We start from the raw sequence: 14,698 nt of genomic DNA on the forward strand, positions 1-14,698 counted from the left end.
CTTAACAGCAGAATCCTATTAATGACAAACACCAAGCAACTTCCCTGGTTTAAAATGTAAACTAAGCCTGATAGTTAGCTGACGATCATCATTAACTGGTCCATTCTTCATAACACCACCCTTGCCAGAGTTTACTGACAATCCAACCAGCACAATGCTCTCTCAATATCTATGCTAGATTCAACCTTCAATTGATATTCTTGTGAAGTGATGCGATGAGCACAATTTTTAAAAAATACTTCAACAAAATGCATCTTTTTGCAGCAATACCCCAAAGTCTATCCACCATCTACAACGCACAAGTGAGGAGTGTGATGGAATACGCCCCATTGCCTGGATGGGTGCCGCAAAAACACAGGTCAGGCAGCATCCAAAGAGCAAGAAAATCGATGTTTCATCAGGAATAGTTTTGACTCTAATCTTCAGCATCTGCAGTACCCACTTCCACCTGGATGAGTGCAGCTTCAACATCACTCAAAAAGCTTGACACCATCCAGGACAAAGCAACCTGCCTGATTGGCACCACATATACAAACATTCAATCCCTCCACCACCAGCGTTCAGTAGCAGCAGTGTATACTAGCTCCAAGATGCACTGCAGAAATTCACCAAAAATCCTTACATAGCGCCTTCCAAACTCACGACCACTTCCACCTGGAAGGACAAGGGCAGCAGATGCATGGGGAGATACTACCACCTGCAATTTCCCCTCCGAGCCACTCACTACCCTGACTTGGAGGTATACCGCTGTTTCTTCCCAGTCATTGGGTCAAAATCCTGGAATTGCCTTCGTACCGGCATTGTGGGTCAACCCACAGCAAATGGGGTGCAGCGATTCAAGAAGGCAGTTCACCACCACCTTCTCGAGGGCATATAGGGATGGGCCATTAATGCTGGCCAGCCAGCGATGCCCAAGTCCCACAAATGAATAAAAATAAAAATTCACAGAGTTGGGGGCATGGGGTGGGGTGGGGTGGAGTGATGTTTTATGTCCAAATCATCAAGACAATTTCATTTTAAGGAATTCATATTTGCGCCCATACTTTTTTTGTTTTCTGGCTAAATTCAGTAACTGCTCAGAATTCTAAATTGAATTTAAACTGTTGGTTCCCACTCCTGGCTTTCATGCTTCTTTTTCAACAAACTTTCTTACAGAATTCTGGCTACAATCAAAGACTGGAAACCATTGAGTCATCCTGCACTCACATTTAACGTTTATTATGCTTGCAACATTTTCTAACTTTTGTTTTCTTCACCATGCCTCCCACCCGTTTGCGAAACACAAACCTTCCCTGGCAGTTCTCTCAAGCTTTCAAACCATTTTAAAGAAGTTGATGGACTCGATTGCAAAGCTGTACGTGCTGAATAGGAAATGTGCTCATCCTTTGTGGTCCACCAACGTCATCAGTATAAAACCAAATGGTGCAAATGGGATCGAGCAAGGTGCCTTTCAATCTTAATCTGATCCAACACTCGTAAAGTCACTTATCTTGTCAAACACTTGGGCAAATCTACCAAACGTTGGAGTACATTTCATCTACATTGATCAGAAGTAGAGTGAATAAGGAGGTACTGGAGGTAGGACATAACTGCTATTTTTCTCTGGGTTAATGAACATTTACTGCATCATCCTTTTTTTATTGAACAGAGAACGCAAGGGTTGTATATATTTGTGATCAACTGTAAACATGAGTACCGGAGTGCTTGCAGACTTTTGAAGGTGTATTTGCGTACTGCAGAATCTGAGTGTCTATGTGTTTCATAACTCTCTCCAAGCATCTACACAACTCAAAAGGTTTTTTGTAGTTTTGAACAATATTTTTTGATTGGTGTATTCAATTGTTCACAAAGTGCCCGGTTTCCAACTGATCCAAGAGGACTGAAACCAAAATTTGGAGAAACACTGAGGTTTTGTGAAGGAAAAAATAAATCTGAAAGCTCAGCTTAACACAGTAGCAACAGCTGCTTCTTTAACTGGTAAATTCTCACTTTACAAACTGGATGAGGAGAACATTTTTCTCTGTCAGTCAATTTGTGGAATTCCCCACTCAAAGAGACAGTGTAAGCTGGGTCACTGAATTTATTCAAAGCAGAGTTAGACTTTTGACATGCATGACAACTGACAACTGGGGAGGGGGGCAAACAGGCAAGTAGATTTGAGATCACAACCATACAGGATATAATCTTAGTTCATTCAGGAGTACATTTGAAGGGCCAAATGGCCTCTGCTGAAATCTATGCTCCTAATCACAGAACTTGTAGCATGGTAAGGGAAAGAATTAGAATGCAAGTTGGAAAATATGGCTGTCTTCATTGAAGTCCTGTTTTCACTCTGAAAGATGTATTTTTTTTTAAAAGAAGTATTTTTTGGTTAGATTCTCTGCTCCAAAAACAAAACTTCTTGACCATCAGTAATGTCTTCTTTCAAAGTTTCTCATGCTCATGAACATCAGTACTTGGTTCCATTTGCTCTGAAGAGATGAACTATTGCTCTCCCCACTCCCCTCCACTGCACTTCTTCAGATGATTACGTCTAAAGAAGAAATACAGGCATTATTTAATTAAAACATCACTGCTGTGTTTACTGCTGTCAGTACTTGAATGATCATTAGGGTCTCGGAAACTAAGGCAGTGGTGGAGTCAGTACAGCTATTGCATCAAAGAGTGTTACAAAATCTCCAAGAATTGGGTAATGCTGTGAGCAACTCAGTTCAATTTTAATCTAGATAAGGATTTCATTTTGCTAATTTCAAAAACCATAAATAAGGTGATCTTTGCATATTTCCAGAGGCCCACCTTCAAGGAGGTATTGAACTTTAAACTCCACTGACCTCTGCAGACAATATCAGAGTTTAAGTACTGATGTTCTTGGTATGAGAAACTTTCAAAGGAAAACTCAGCATTGGTCAGGCACTTATTTTTGGAGCAGAGAATCGAACTAAAGGAAAAAAGTCCTTCAGAGTGAAAACAAGACTTCAACACTGCCCTTCAAATACAGAACGCCATATTTCCCAATTTTCATTCTAATTCTTCTCAATTAAGTTAAAAGTTTCAAGACTAACTACGATTACATTATTATGTGATTTCATCATCAGTCACGCATATTGCACATGATCAATCTGACATAATTGCTGCGAAGTGTCAAGTTTAGACATTTCTGCCCTTTGAAGTAGTTCAACATTGAGCACATCAGCTCACCCTTTGATACCAACAATAATCCGTTTGCATCTCAGGGCATCAGTCCAACTGCAGAATATGTCAGTAGGTAGCCTTAAGTTTTCACTGGCATATGGGACAGGAATTAACATAGTATGAAACAGATTTGAAATTTAATAAATTTTAATAGAAGTTATTTCAGAATTTATAATTTTGAACCAATGATTTACACAATCAACCTTCTTAACCTCAAACCCCTCACCTTCGGCACAGTACCCTCAATTTAAACCCACCAATTATCCATCTCTCTCTCACATGATAGAATAGCCCTAAGGTCCTCTCAGGCAAAGGCAACGTAACCCTTTTTTTCTAAATTTAAGTGCTCCTGTCCATGTTGTGTATGTTTATCCATAAAGTTCTGTGAACAGTACCAAACCCATGCCCTGGAACACGTATTGAACAAGAAATCCACGTGCCTGGGAACACAACCACTGATAAGTTCTTATCCAAATTACCCACCATCTTCATTACAAAATCAGCATCTTGTTAGGTTGAGGCTGATCAGGACATTGGCCTGCGGTTATATAAAGGATTAAAAACATTTCAAGCTTATATGTATTCAGAAGCTACCCCTCAGGCTCTTCAATAACTGAGTTCATCCAGCAAATGACTACACCAAATCAACCTGGAATGTCCAAGACTCTGCTGAGAGGACCTCATCTTTACAAATGGGGCTTATTTAGCTTCAGACACAAGTGTGCAAAATTCCACCCCCACATCAATTTGCACTCAGTTATCCACTGCTCAAAGTTTATGGGATCACAGATTTGCCAGCTGAACAATGTGCCTGTAACCCAGCCCTCAATGACAGTCCTGAGGGAAAGGACTGAAAAGGCATGAAAAAAGATGATCATTCAGATTCTCAGCAACATTAACACTTGACACCCAGTCACTGGATGGAGTCTCAATCTATTCAAGCTGCCAAAGTCCAGAATGGCAGGACTGCCTTACGAAGAGAGGTTGAGTAAATTGGGTCCATATGCTTTCGAGTTTTGAAGAATAAGGTGCTTTCATTGAAACCTACAGAATTCTTAGAAGTATAGACACATGGTAGATACAGTTAAGATGTTTTCTCTAGTCAGGGAATCTAACAGAGGAAACAATTTGAAAATAAGGCAAATGCCATTTAACACCAAAGTGATGAAATAGTTTTTCAACTCTTCAGGTTGTCAAACTTGGAATTCTCTGTCCCAGAGCACTGTGAAATATCTATCTTTGTGGATTCTTAAAGTCTGGACTGATAGATTTGTGATGACTAATGTTGCAAAGGTTTAAAGGGATGGTCTGGGCTCTTATCAGCCATGATCATATTAAATGGAGAAGCATGCTTTGATGGGTTGAATTGTGTACTCCTGCACTTACGTTCCAAAATAATTGTCCAAATTACCAGAAATGCTACATCAAAATATAAGTCTTAAAAATGACTAATTAAAGTACTTGTATTTTACTAAACCAATACGTGCTATGTCAATTGAAATGGAGTGTAATTAAAAGAAAAGTTACTAAAGCCGACAGGTTGAGGGCTTAACTGATGTCTTTGCTGCTCTATTCTAAGCCATGCACATAGTAATCACAACCTCTATTATATGATTTATTGACAGGTGAAGGCCCAGGAACAATGTATCAATATTTAACACACTTGTTGGTGGAATCTATAATCTTGGTTCTGTTATTTGATCACATCAAGACTGATACCACTGATTTCCTAACAACTGAGGAAGAATATATTACTGAGGGTCCCGAACACATGATGATGATCACTAAGGATTTTGATCATCTAATGACTCTCAATCATGATAAGATTACTGAAGACGACTATGTTACTGAGGATCCCGAACACACGATGCAAAGCAAATATTTTACTGAGGGTCCTGATCATCTAACTATTCTCAACGATGATAAGACTACTGAGGAAGAATATATTACTGAGGGAACCGAACATCTCATGATGCTGAATACTAAGGATCAAACGACTCTCAATTATGATACGACTACTGAGGTTGACTATGTTACTGAGGGTCCCGAACACATGACACAGAACAAATATCTTACTGAGGGTCCTGATCACTTAACGACTATCAATGATGAAGAAACTGAGGAGGACTATAATACTGAGGGTCCCGGACACGTAATGACGCAGAACAAGTCTGTTACTGAGGGGACCAAATCTGTTTTAACAGCTACCAATAAAAGTCCTCCTCAGATAATTGCCAAAGGCAGCAACAGCACACCTTCAAGTCAAGAATCAAAAAACCAAACATATTTAAATATATTAATTGCTATAGGTATATTGATAGTCATCTGTACCATATTGCTAGTGACAACAATTTGTTTGGCCTATCAGGTTTGCATTCTCAAGTGTGCCCTGAAAAAGCAGAGAAAAAGAGACAAAGATTTCTGGTCCAGTGGTCCCAGCCAATTGCCAGCTGATGTAGTAACTGTAAAACTGGAGCAAGTCAAATCTGTGGAGGCAAAGGAAGAGGCCAAAGCATCAAATGATGGAGAAGCCAAACCATTACTATAATGAAGAGACAAACCTCACATTCAGCTGACTGAAGAGGCAATTAATCAGTCTGATCTTTGTGGACTCTCATCCCCGATCTGCCATTTTTGTCCCATTTGGACATATTGCTTTTAAGTGCTCAATGAATTGAGATTCAAACAATAGAATTGTTCAAAAGTTGTTTTGAAGGTACTTCTATTCTTAACTGGAGGTGAAAGGGAAATTCATTTGAAGTAGAACTTATGGCCAGCTAGTGAAAAATCTAATAAGATTTGTATTACCAGTGAGTTTCTTGAATCATCAACTCACTTGTTTCTAAACTCATCACAAGTGCCTTGGGATCTACAATCATAGGACAAGCATGGTGAAGGTAGTTAGTAGTTTTGCTTATATTGTATCGTTGCATTTAATGCATTATCATATCCAATTTAGAATCAAAAACTTAATTACTCCCAAGTTGAACAGAATTAAAAATATGTAAAGCATCATTAATGGAAATTAACACAGGTCACTTTTTAAAAAAGTCCTTTCTACTCAAATATGAACCACTGATAGTTGAGTGAGTTCTCAGCCAATCAGCTACACAATTCATACAATGGATGGATGATGAGAACAAACTAACACAATATGTTACTTCATCGTATTCCTCAATGGAGTGGGTTACTTAAAGACTGCAGAATGTATATACTGTAGTTACAATAATGATACCATGAAGTAGATGGCTAAAGAAAGGTTTAGTAACCAATTGAGGTTGTAATTATGCAACCAGAATTATTGAAAGGAAATTGGAAGGGAGGGAAGAGAGTTGACCCCACTGTCATCTTTACCAATGATTCCATAAATAATAGGTCTCAATGGCTGTGTGTGTCTTGGGTGACCTAATTTTGCTTTTAATATTATCAGCGTAAAGGATACAATTGCTTCAGGCAACTAATGCATTACATTATAAGCTTCACTTCTACATGTCAATTTGAAATATACCCAAAGAGGTAATAAATGTTGGAATTGCCAGAGAATCAAATTCCAAAGTTATTTATTTCTGTTTATCTGAACAAAAAATCAATTTTAAGTTCTCCGAACACGTGTACATTCAAATTGTGACTGTGAAGGGAAGACTGCATGGGATTGTTTTAGAATTTCAGAGTCCAGTGGTTATTCTATTTTTAATTTAGACTTTGTGACAAGATTGCCAACTTATTGTACAAATACTCCAAGTGTATAAGCATGATACGAAAGAAACTTACTCAACAAACCAAAATAAAGTTGCTAACTCAGTGACAGAAGTTCAAATTATGGAGTATTTAATTTTTTTTGCAGTGTTTAATATCAAAAAGGTGGAATACTGGACTTCAATTGCTGAGAAAAGAGAAATGCTCAATCGGTGAATACTGGAAAATGTGGAAATATGGGGTGCTGCAAGACAAATGGTTGTGCACGTATAGCACGAATCATCACATACAACAAAGCTTCATGAAGTTGTTTAGATTAGAGTAGTGCTGGAAAAGCACAGCAAGTTGGGCAGCATCCGAGAAGCAGGAAAAAGCCCTTCATCAGGAATGAAGGCAGGGAGCCTCCGGGGTGGAGAAATAAATTTGGGGGGGGAGAAAGAGAGCTGGGGAGAAGGTAGCAAAGAGGACAATAGGTGGATGGGGGTGGGGACGAAAGTGATAGGTCAGAGAGGAGGGTGGAGCAAATAGGTGAGAACGAAAAGTGGCAGGTAGGACAGGTCATGAGGACGGTGCTCAACTGGAAGGTTGGAACTGGAGTAAAATGGGGGAAGAGGAAATGAAGAAACTGGTGAAGTCCACATTGATGCCCTGGGGTTGAAGTGTTCCGAGGCGGAAGATAAGGCTTTCCTCCTCCAGGTGCCGGGTAGTCAGGGAGTTGGGAGTGGGTGGAGGCCTCGGACCTGCATCGTCTTGGCGGGGCGGGGGCGGAAGGAAAGAGTTGAAATGTTGGGCCACGGGTGGTGGCGTCCCGAAGACATTCCATAAAGCACTCCACAAGAAGGCTTCCAGTTTCCCCAACGTAGAGGAGGCTGCAACGGGAGCAACGGATACAATAAATGATATTGGTGCATGTGCAGATGAAACTTTGATGGATGTGGAAGGCTCCTTTGGGGCCTTGGATGGAGGTAAGGAAGGTGGTGTGGGTGCAAGTTTTGCAATTCCTGCAATGGCAGGAAAAGGTGCCAGGATGGGAGGGTGGGTTGGTGAAAGGCATGGGCCTGACCAGGTTGTCACAGAGGGAATGGACTTTGCGGAAAGGAGATGGGAGGGAAACATTTCCCGGTTGTTGGGTCCATTTGGAGGTGGCGGAAATGTCGGCGGATGATGCGGTTTATGCGAAGGTTGGTAGGGTGGAAGGTGAAGACCAGGGGTCCCATATTCCCAATTCCTTCGCCTCCGCCGTATCTGCTCCAGGAGTCCAACTTCCAATACAGAAAACACCAGATGGCCTCCTCCTTTAAAGACTGCAATTTTCCTTCCCATGTCATTGAAGATGCCCTCCAACGCATCTCAACCACATCTTGCACCTCCGCCCTCAAACCCCACTCCTTCAATCTGTCCTGTAACAAGGACAGAGCCCCCTGGTCCTCACCTTCCAAGGGGGAGGGGTAGATTCGCAAATGTGCATGAAGAGCATGCTGCTCTCTTTCAAACCACTAGGTGGTGCGGAAATGCACTCTGACTTGCATGAAGACTTGGCCTCCTTGGCACTCAAGACACTCAGAGATCAATCAACTTAATTACCTTTTGCCTCATCTTTCCCCCGTACCTCTCTTCTCCCTCATTCACTGAGGAAGATTTAACCTGTAGACTTCCAGGTAAGGAAGTTATATGCTATATACAGCACAGAAACAGATTATTTGGCCCAAGCAGTTCATCTGGGGCTGAAGACTTTTAAAAGCTCTTAAAGATATTAAATAGCATTGTTAGAGTGAACACAGTCTTAAGACAAGACAAAATAGGATGCAGGTAATAAATGGAAACTAGTGCAAAAACAGATTGAAAGACAGGCATTTTAATGAAAATAGTAATAAACTATCTGGTTATAATCTGCCAAGTCAATCAGGAAAGACAAAGATATCAGAAGCATTTAAAGCGGTTAATGGCTTGACTTGTTCAGTCTGGATGAGAGAATCAGCTTTGGTCATTTGAATAGTTTTGTCATTCTTAATTTTTATTGCAAAGATGAGGTTTACACAGAACATAGTTACAAGAATAGCAGTAGCCTTCCAGCGAGAGCCTCAACTGAGTATCATTTGAAAGTCAGCTCGTACATCAAAAGACAAACACGTACAGATACAGACAGCCCTGTTGATTCAGTGAATACCAACACCACTTCAGTTTTTCTTCTCGCCCGAAGAACATTAAGACCAAATGCTCTGCAGCTGTCACTGAAAGCCAGCTGAGCTCTTCTGCACTTATTCCAATGTATACTCTGAAGTTGGGATCTCTGAGTCATACGCCTGCAGATGGACACCAGGTACAAGAATTCAGAGAGACGAAGACAGCAATATGAATGGGTACACAAACCCATGGGTAGATATTATTCTTCTACTCAAATCACGTTTTGGTGTGCATAATCTCCAAACATGAAACAAATTTTCTTCAAAAGATCCTTTAACAAGACATTTAAACAGTTCAAGTTATTCACACAAAACACTAACAATTTCAGTCTGGGAAAAACTGTGCATTCAGCAGTAATTATGGTTAACTATCTATACACAGACACAAAGATAAAAACTACATACCCTAAAATGTGTAGTCGAAAGAAGGCCGTTAGTTCATTTAACTTACAAGTGACAAACTGCATTTATCACATCATAAATAAAAGACAGACTGAATTTTAATTGTGCTCTCATTGGTTTTCTGTGGCAGTCTCTCAATTTTACTTTAAATCATTACCCGTTGGTACAACTGCATTATAAATAGGATATACAAAGTACGGTGCAAACATTAATGCGCAATAAAATTTTGCTTGTCGCTGCGAGCATTTCCACTCATAACTGCTGCCACAAAGAATTCAGGAACCACTGAAATTAATTTTCTTTTCTCCCTCTGCTTAAAATGCTCATCTTTCCTAAATTTCCAGGTACAGAGTGGTCTTTGTTGGAAAAATCATACTAGGTACAAGTTTGAATTGTTCCTGTCACATAGGTCCTTTGCTTATTTTTAAATTTTTCTTTCAATCAGCAAGAAACCCACATGACATCCTTGTTGCACCCTGAGGATCAAATAAACATTGACTATGTGTAAGTATACATTAGAATGGTGCTGGAAAAGCACAGCAGGTCAGGCAGCATCTGAGGAGCAGGAAAAACCATTCATCAGGAAGGCCTCATTCCTGATGAAGGGCTTTTGCCCAAAACAACTATTTTCCTACTCCTCGGATGCTGCCTGATCTGCTGTGCTTTTCCAGCACCATTCTAATCTTGACTCTTATCTCCAGCATGTGCAGTCCTTACTTTCGTTTATATGAAAGTACATATGTGCCCACAATGACCCAGAAGATAAAATGTTACCCATAACACTGGGGCACTGCCTGTTTACATATCCAACAAGCATCTCTCATCATTGATCCCTTGCAACACAAGTTGCCTACTTCAAGCATAAACCTACAGTGAATTTCCCCGGAAACGTACGACTTCACAGTGAACAGGAAGATAAGGGAAGCAAATACTCAAGCAAAATCAGATGGCTTATGGCTGTACTGGTTCTTGAACTGAGCACCTCCTTTCGTGCTCTTCACCTGCTTTCTCCCCATAACCCAGCATATGGTTTCTTTTCAAATAAGCATCTAAGTTCCATCCTCTAACTACATCTATGTGAAGGTTTTTCCTCTTAGTGTTTATGATCACAGCTGATTATTCGGCAAGTCAGATCCCAGAATGAAATCTGGGATGATCGATCATTTAAAAAACATTAGTAAACATCATTAGCACTCATTGAAACACTGTTACACAATTCTGAAGAATTTCGTTCACAACAATTTATTAAGAAAAACATCACAAGAGCTATTTAATTAGAATACACAGTTCAAAAGACCTTGAAACACAGCAAAACAAAGCCTTAGCTCATTTTCCAACATTGTTGCACAGACTCAAATTTGGAGAAATTATACAGGTACATTAAATCTTCAAGTACAATTTAACCAAGGCCATAGAAATGTATCGCATGGAAACAGAGACCCCCCAGTTCAACTCATCCATGCTGACCAGATACCCTAAATTAATCTAGCCTCATTTGCCAGCACTTGGCCCATATCCCTCTGAACCCTTCCTATTCATACACCCATTCAGAAGCTTTTTTTTCCCAACTGTTGTAATTGTACCAGCCTTCACTTCCTTGAGCAGCTCATTCATACATACACCATCTGCTGCATGAAAAAGTTGTCATTTTCATCCCTTTTATATCTTTCCACTCTCACCTTAAACTTATGCCCAATAGTTTTGGATACTCTTACCCTGAAAAAAAGACCTCAGTCATTTACCCTATCCATGCCCCTGAAGAGTTTGTCAACCTCTGTCAGGTCACCCCTCAGATTCCAACACCCGAAGGAAAATAGCCACAGCCTGTTCAGCCTCTCCTCATATCACAGACCCTTCAACCCTGGCAACTTTCTTATTAATATTTTCTGCACCCTTTCAAGTTTCATAACACCCTTTCTAGTTTCATAACACCCTTTCTATAGGAGGGAGCACACAATATTCTAAAAGTGGCCTAATCAATATCCTGTACTGTTAGCAACATCACATTCCAACTTCTGTACTCAATACACTGACCAATAAAGGTAAGTGTCCCAAATACCTTCTTCACTCCCCTGTCTCCCTTGACTCCACGATGAATCTGCACCCCAAGATCTCTTTGTTCAGCAACGCTCCCTAGGGCCTTACCATTAAGGGTATAAGGCCTGCTAAGACTTGCTTTCCCAAAATGCAGCACTTCACAGTTATCTAAGTTAAACTACAACCGCCACTTCTCAGCACATTGACCCACCTCATCAAGATCCTGTTGTAATCCAAGGTAACCTTCTTCACTGTCCACTACACCTCCAATATTGGTGGCATCTGCAAAATTAATAACTATACCTCTTATGCTCACATCCAAATTATTTATGCAAATTACAAAAAGTAGTGGACCCAGCACTGATCCTTGTGGCACTCCACTGGTCACAGGCCTCCAGTCTGAAAAACAACCCTTCACCACTTCCTTCTGTCTTCTACCTTTGAGACAGTTCTATATCCAAATGGCTAGTTCTCCCTGTATTCCATGAGATCTAACCTTGCTAATCAGTCTCCCATGGGGAACCTTGTCGAACGCCTTACTGAAGTCCATATAGATCACATCTACTGCTTTGCCCTCATCAATCCTCTTTGTTACTTCTTCAAAAAACTCAATCAAGTTTGTGAGACATGATTTCCCACGCACAAAGCCATGTTTACTATCCCGAATCAGTCCTTGCCTTTCCAAATACATGTACATCCTGTCCCTCAGGATTCCCTCCAACAACTTGCTCACCACCGACGTCAGGCTCACTTGTCTACAGTTCCCTGGCTTGTCCTTACCACTCCTCTTAAACAGTGGCACCATTTTAGTCAACCTTCAGTCTTCCAGCACCTCACCTGTGACTATAGATGATACAAATATCTCAGCAAGGGGCTTAGCAATCACTTCCATAGTTTCCCAAAGAATTCTAGGGTACACCTAAATCAGGTCCTGGGGATTTATCCACGTTTGTGTGTTTCAACACATCCAGCACTTGTTCCTGTGTAATTTATTTTTAAGATAGCATTCAGGTATCTGCACTAAGTGGTCATAGTTCAGTTTTTAGGAGAAAACCACCAAGCCAGCCTTTCTGTACCACTCTCTGCTTTGCCAGCTTCACATTACATATTAGAGCCAGCTCAAATGCACAGAGATGGACATCCCACTTTGCAAACTTGAACAGAATAAAAATAGCTAGAGAAGATACTACAAAACATTGATAAAACTCAAAAAAGGAAAATTAAACAAACAGTCAGGCTTGAATGCATCCTGGATTGCTGAAGGAAGTAAAGATGCAAATGGCTGAGATTCTGGCTACATCCATCCAATTGCCCGTAAATATGGAGACAATGTCAAAGAACTGGAGAATTACACATGCCATATCAGTATTTAGTGATAGAGAAAGGGGTAAATCAAGCATTGAAGACCAGTCAGCACAACATTGGTGGTCGTGAAATTGAGAGACAATAATTTGCAATACAATTAACTAAGCAATCTGAGCATCACTTTCTTTTTGTCTACAGTTAATAGGTGGCATTGGGAGATGTATTTTGTAACCTTCCTCCATGTTTAGAAGAGGAAACAATAAAACAGTGTAAAAATGCCTCACTGACTACAGGTGAAACAAAAATGCATAATTCTATAAAACATTTTAAGCTCATCTGCTACAGGTACTTATACTTTTTAAAGCTTCAGAAAATACAAATTCAAAAGCTTATGCAGTTCACTAAAATTTGATCCTCAGCAATGGCTAAACAAAAAACAATTTGGTGGAATTGTGAAGAAAAGCTAAGAGTTCAGAAACCACAGCTATTCTATAAACAATGTAAACAAGTTTATTTATTCATAGGATGTGGGTGCATTTCCTATCAATAACTGCTTTGAAGTTGGTAGCAAGCTTCCTTATTGAACTATTACAGTCCATCTGGTGAAGGTTTACCCACAGTGCTGTTAGGAAGGATGTTCCAGGATTTTAATTCAATGACAGTTAAAGATAAAGGACAGTCCCAAGTCAAAATGATACATTGCTCGGAGGGGAACATGCAGATAATGGTGCTCCCATTTCCTTGCCTTTCTGGAATGATGGAGACTAGGGGGTTTGAAAGGTGTTGCCCAAGATACACACAGCTTACTGATCGATACTATATTCATTTAACAAGGACAGTATGACATCACACTCCTGACTCGTGCCTTGCAGATAATGCACAAGCACCGAAGAGACAGGAGCCAAAATATTCAATGTAGAATTCTAAGCCACTGGTCTGCTCTTGTCAGCAGTATTTATATGGCTGGTCCAGTTCGGTTCTGGCCATTAGTAACCCCCAGCATGTTGATAATGGGAGATTTAACCATAGTAATGCAACTAAATGTTAGAGGTTGATGATAAGATTCTCACTTGCCAGAACTGGTCAGTGAATTGTTAAGGTTTATTGTTTCTATGTACGTCACTTGGCACTTAACAGCCCAAGATGTTGTCTAGGTTTTGCTGAATTTCAACTGACACTAATTCAGTAACTTGCATGTCACACATGGTGAACATTGTATCATTACCAAACAACTTACTATTAGCCTTATAGAGGCGGAAACGTCATTGATCTAGCAGCTCAAGGTGGCTGGGCACTGGAAGTATGCTGAAAGAACTCCTGCAGTACCCTGAGGAACACAAACATCGTCCACTGTTTATTTGTGCTAGATATGACTTCAAAGACAGAGAACCTGGCTCATTTCTTACTGATTCTAGCTTTGCTAGGACCCCTTAATGCTGTACTTAGTCAAATGCTGCCTTGCTGTCAAGTGCTATCTGGAGATTAGCTCTTTCATATATTTGTGTCATCAAGCATCTTATTACAAATGCTGTGCGTATTCAGATACAGAGTCTCAAGTTTAGACTTTTTAACCACTATTATTTATTCTGATTCTTGTTTTAAACTGTGATTTTCTGCTTATATTTTCTAATCCCTTCTATCATACATGTATTATTGATCACCTCTTCACTATCTTGCATCTCTACCTTGCTTCTTTTTGTTTTTTTTAAACTTCATTTCAAGTGTACTCTATCCCTCACCAATTAGTTTAAAGTCCTATCTACAGCACTCGCATTGGATTCACCAGGAAACTGGTCTCAACGTAACAACTTTACTATCATAGTACTGGCACCAGTGCTGCATGAATCAGAACCCATTTCTCCTACACCAATCTTTGAAGCATG

The 14,698-nt window shown here is 40.1% G+C and overlaps 2 protein-coding genes across 7 annotated transcripts in view; one reads left to right on the forward strand and one right to left on the reverse strand.

The window, feature by feature from the left end:
• The window catches only part of nf1a (neurofibromin 1a), a 323,930-nt gene that overhangs the window by 80,410 nt on the left and 228,822 nt on the right, over positions 1–14,698 (reverse strand). The gene's annotated exons all lie outside the window — the stretch shown is intronic.
• Positions 1,431–7,009, forward strand: LOC132830464 (uncharacterized). The gene is made up of 2 exons (XM_060848202.1): positions 1,431–1,578; positions 4,818–7,009. The coding sequence occupies exon 2, from the start codon at positions 4,835–4,837 to the stop codon at positions 5,738–5,740; it is 906 nt and encodes a 301-aa protein (XP_060704185.1). The 5' UTR covers positions 1,431–1,578; positions 4,818–4,834; the 3' UTR covers positions 5,741–7,009.

Source organism: Hemiscyllium ocellatum, chromosome 31 (assembly GCF_020745735.1).
Source record: "Hemiscyllium ocellatum isolate sHemOce1 chromosome 31, sHemOce1.pat.X.cur, whole genome shotgun sequence".
NCBI classification, from domain to species: domain Eukaryota; kingdom Metazoa; phylum Chordata; class Chondrichthyes; order Orectolobiformes; family Hemiscylliidae; genus Hemiscyllium; species Hemiscyllium ocellatum.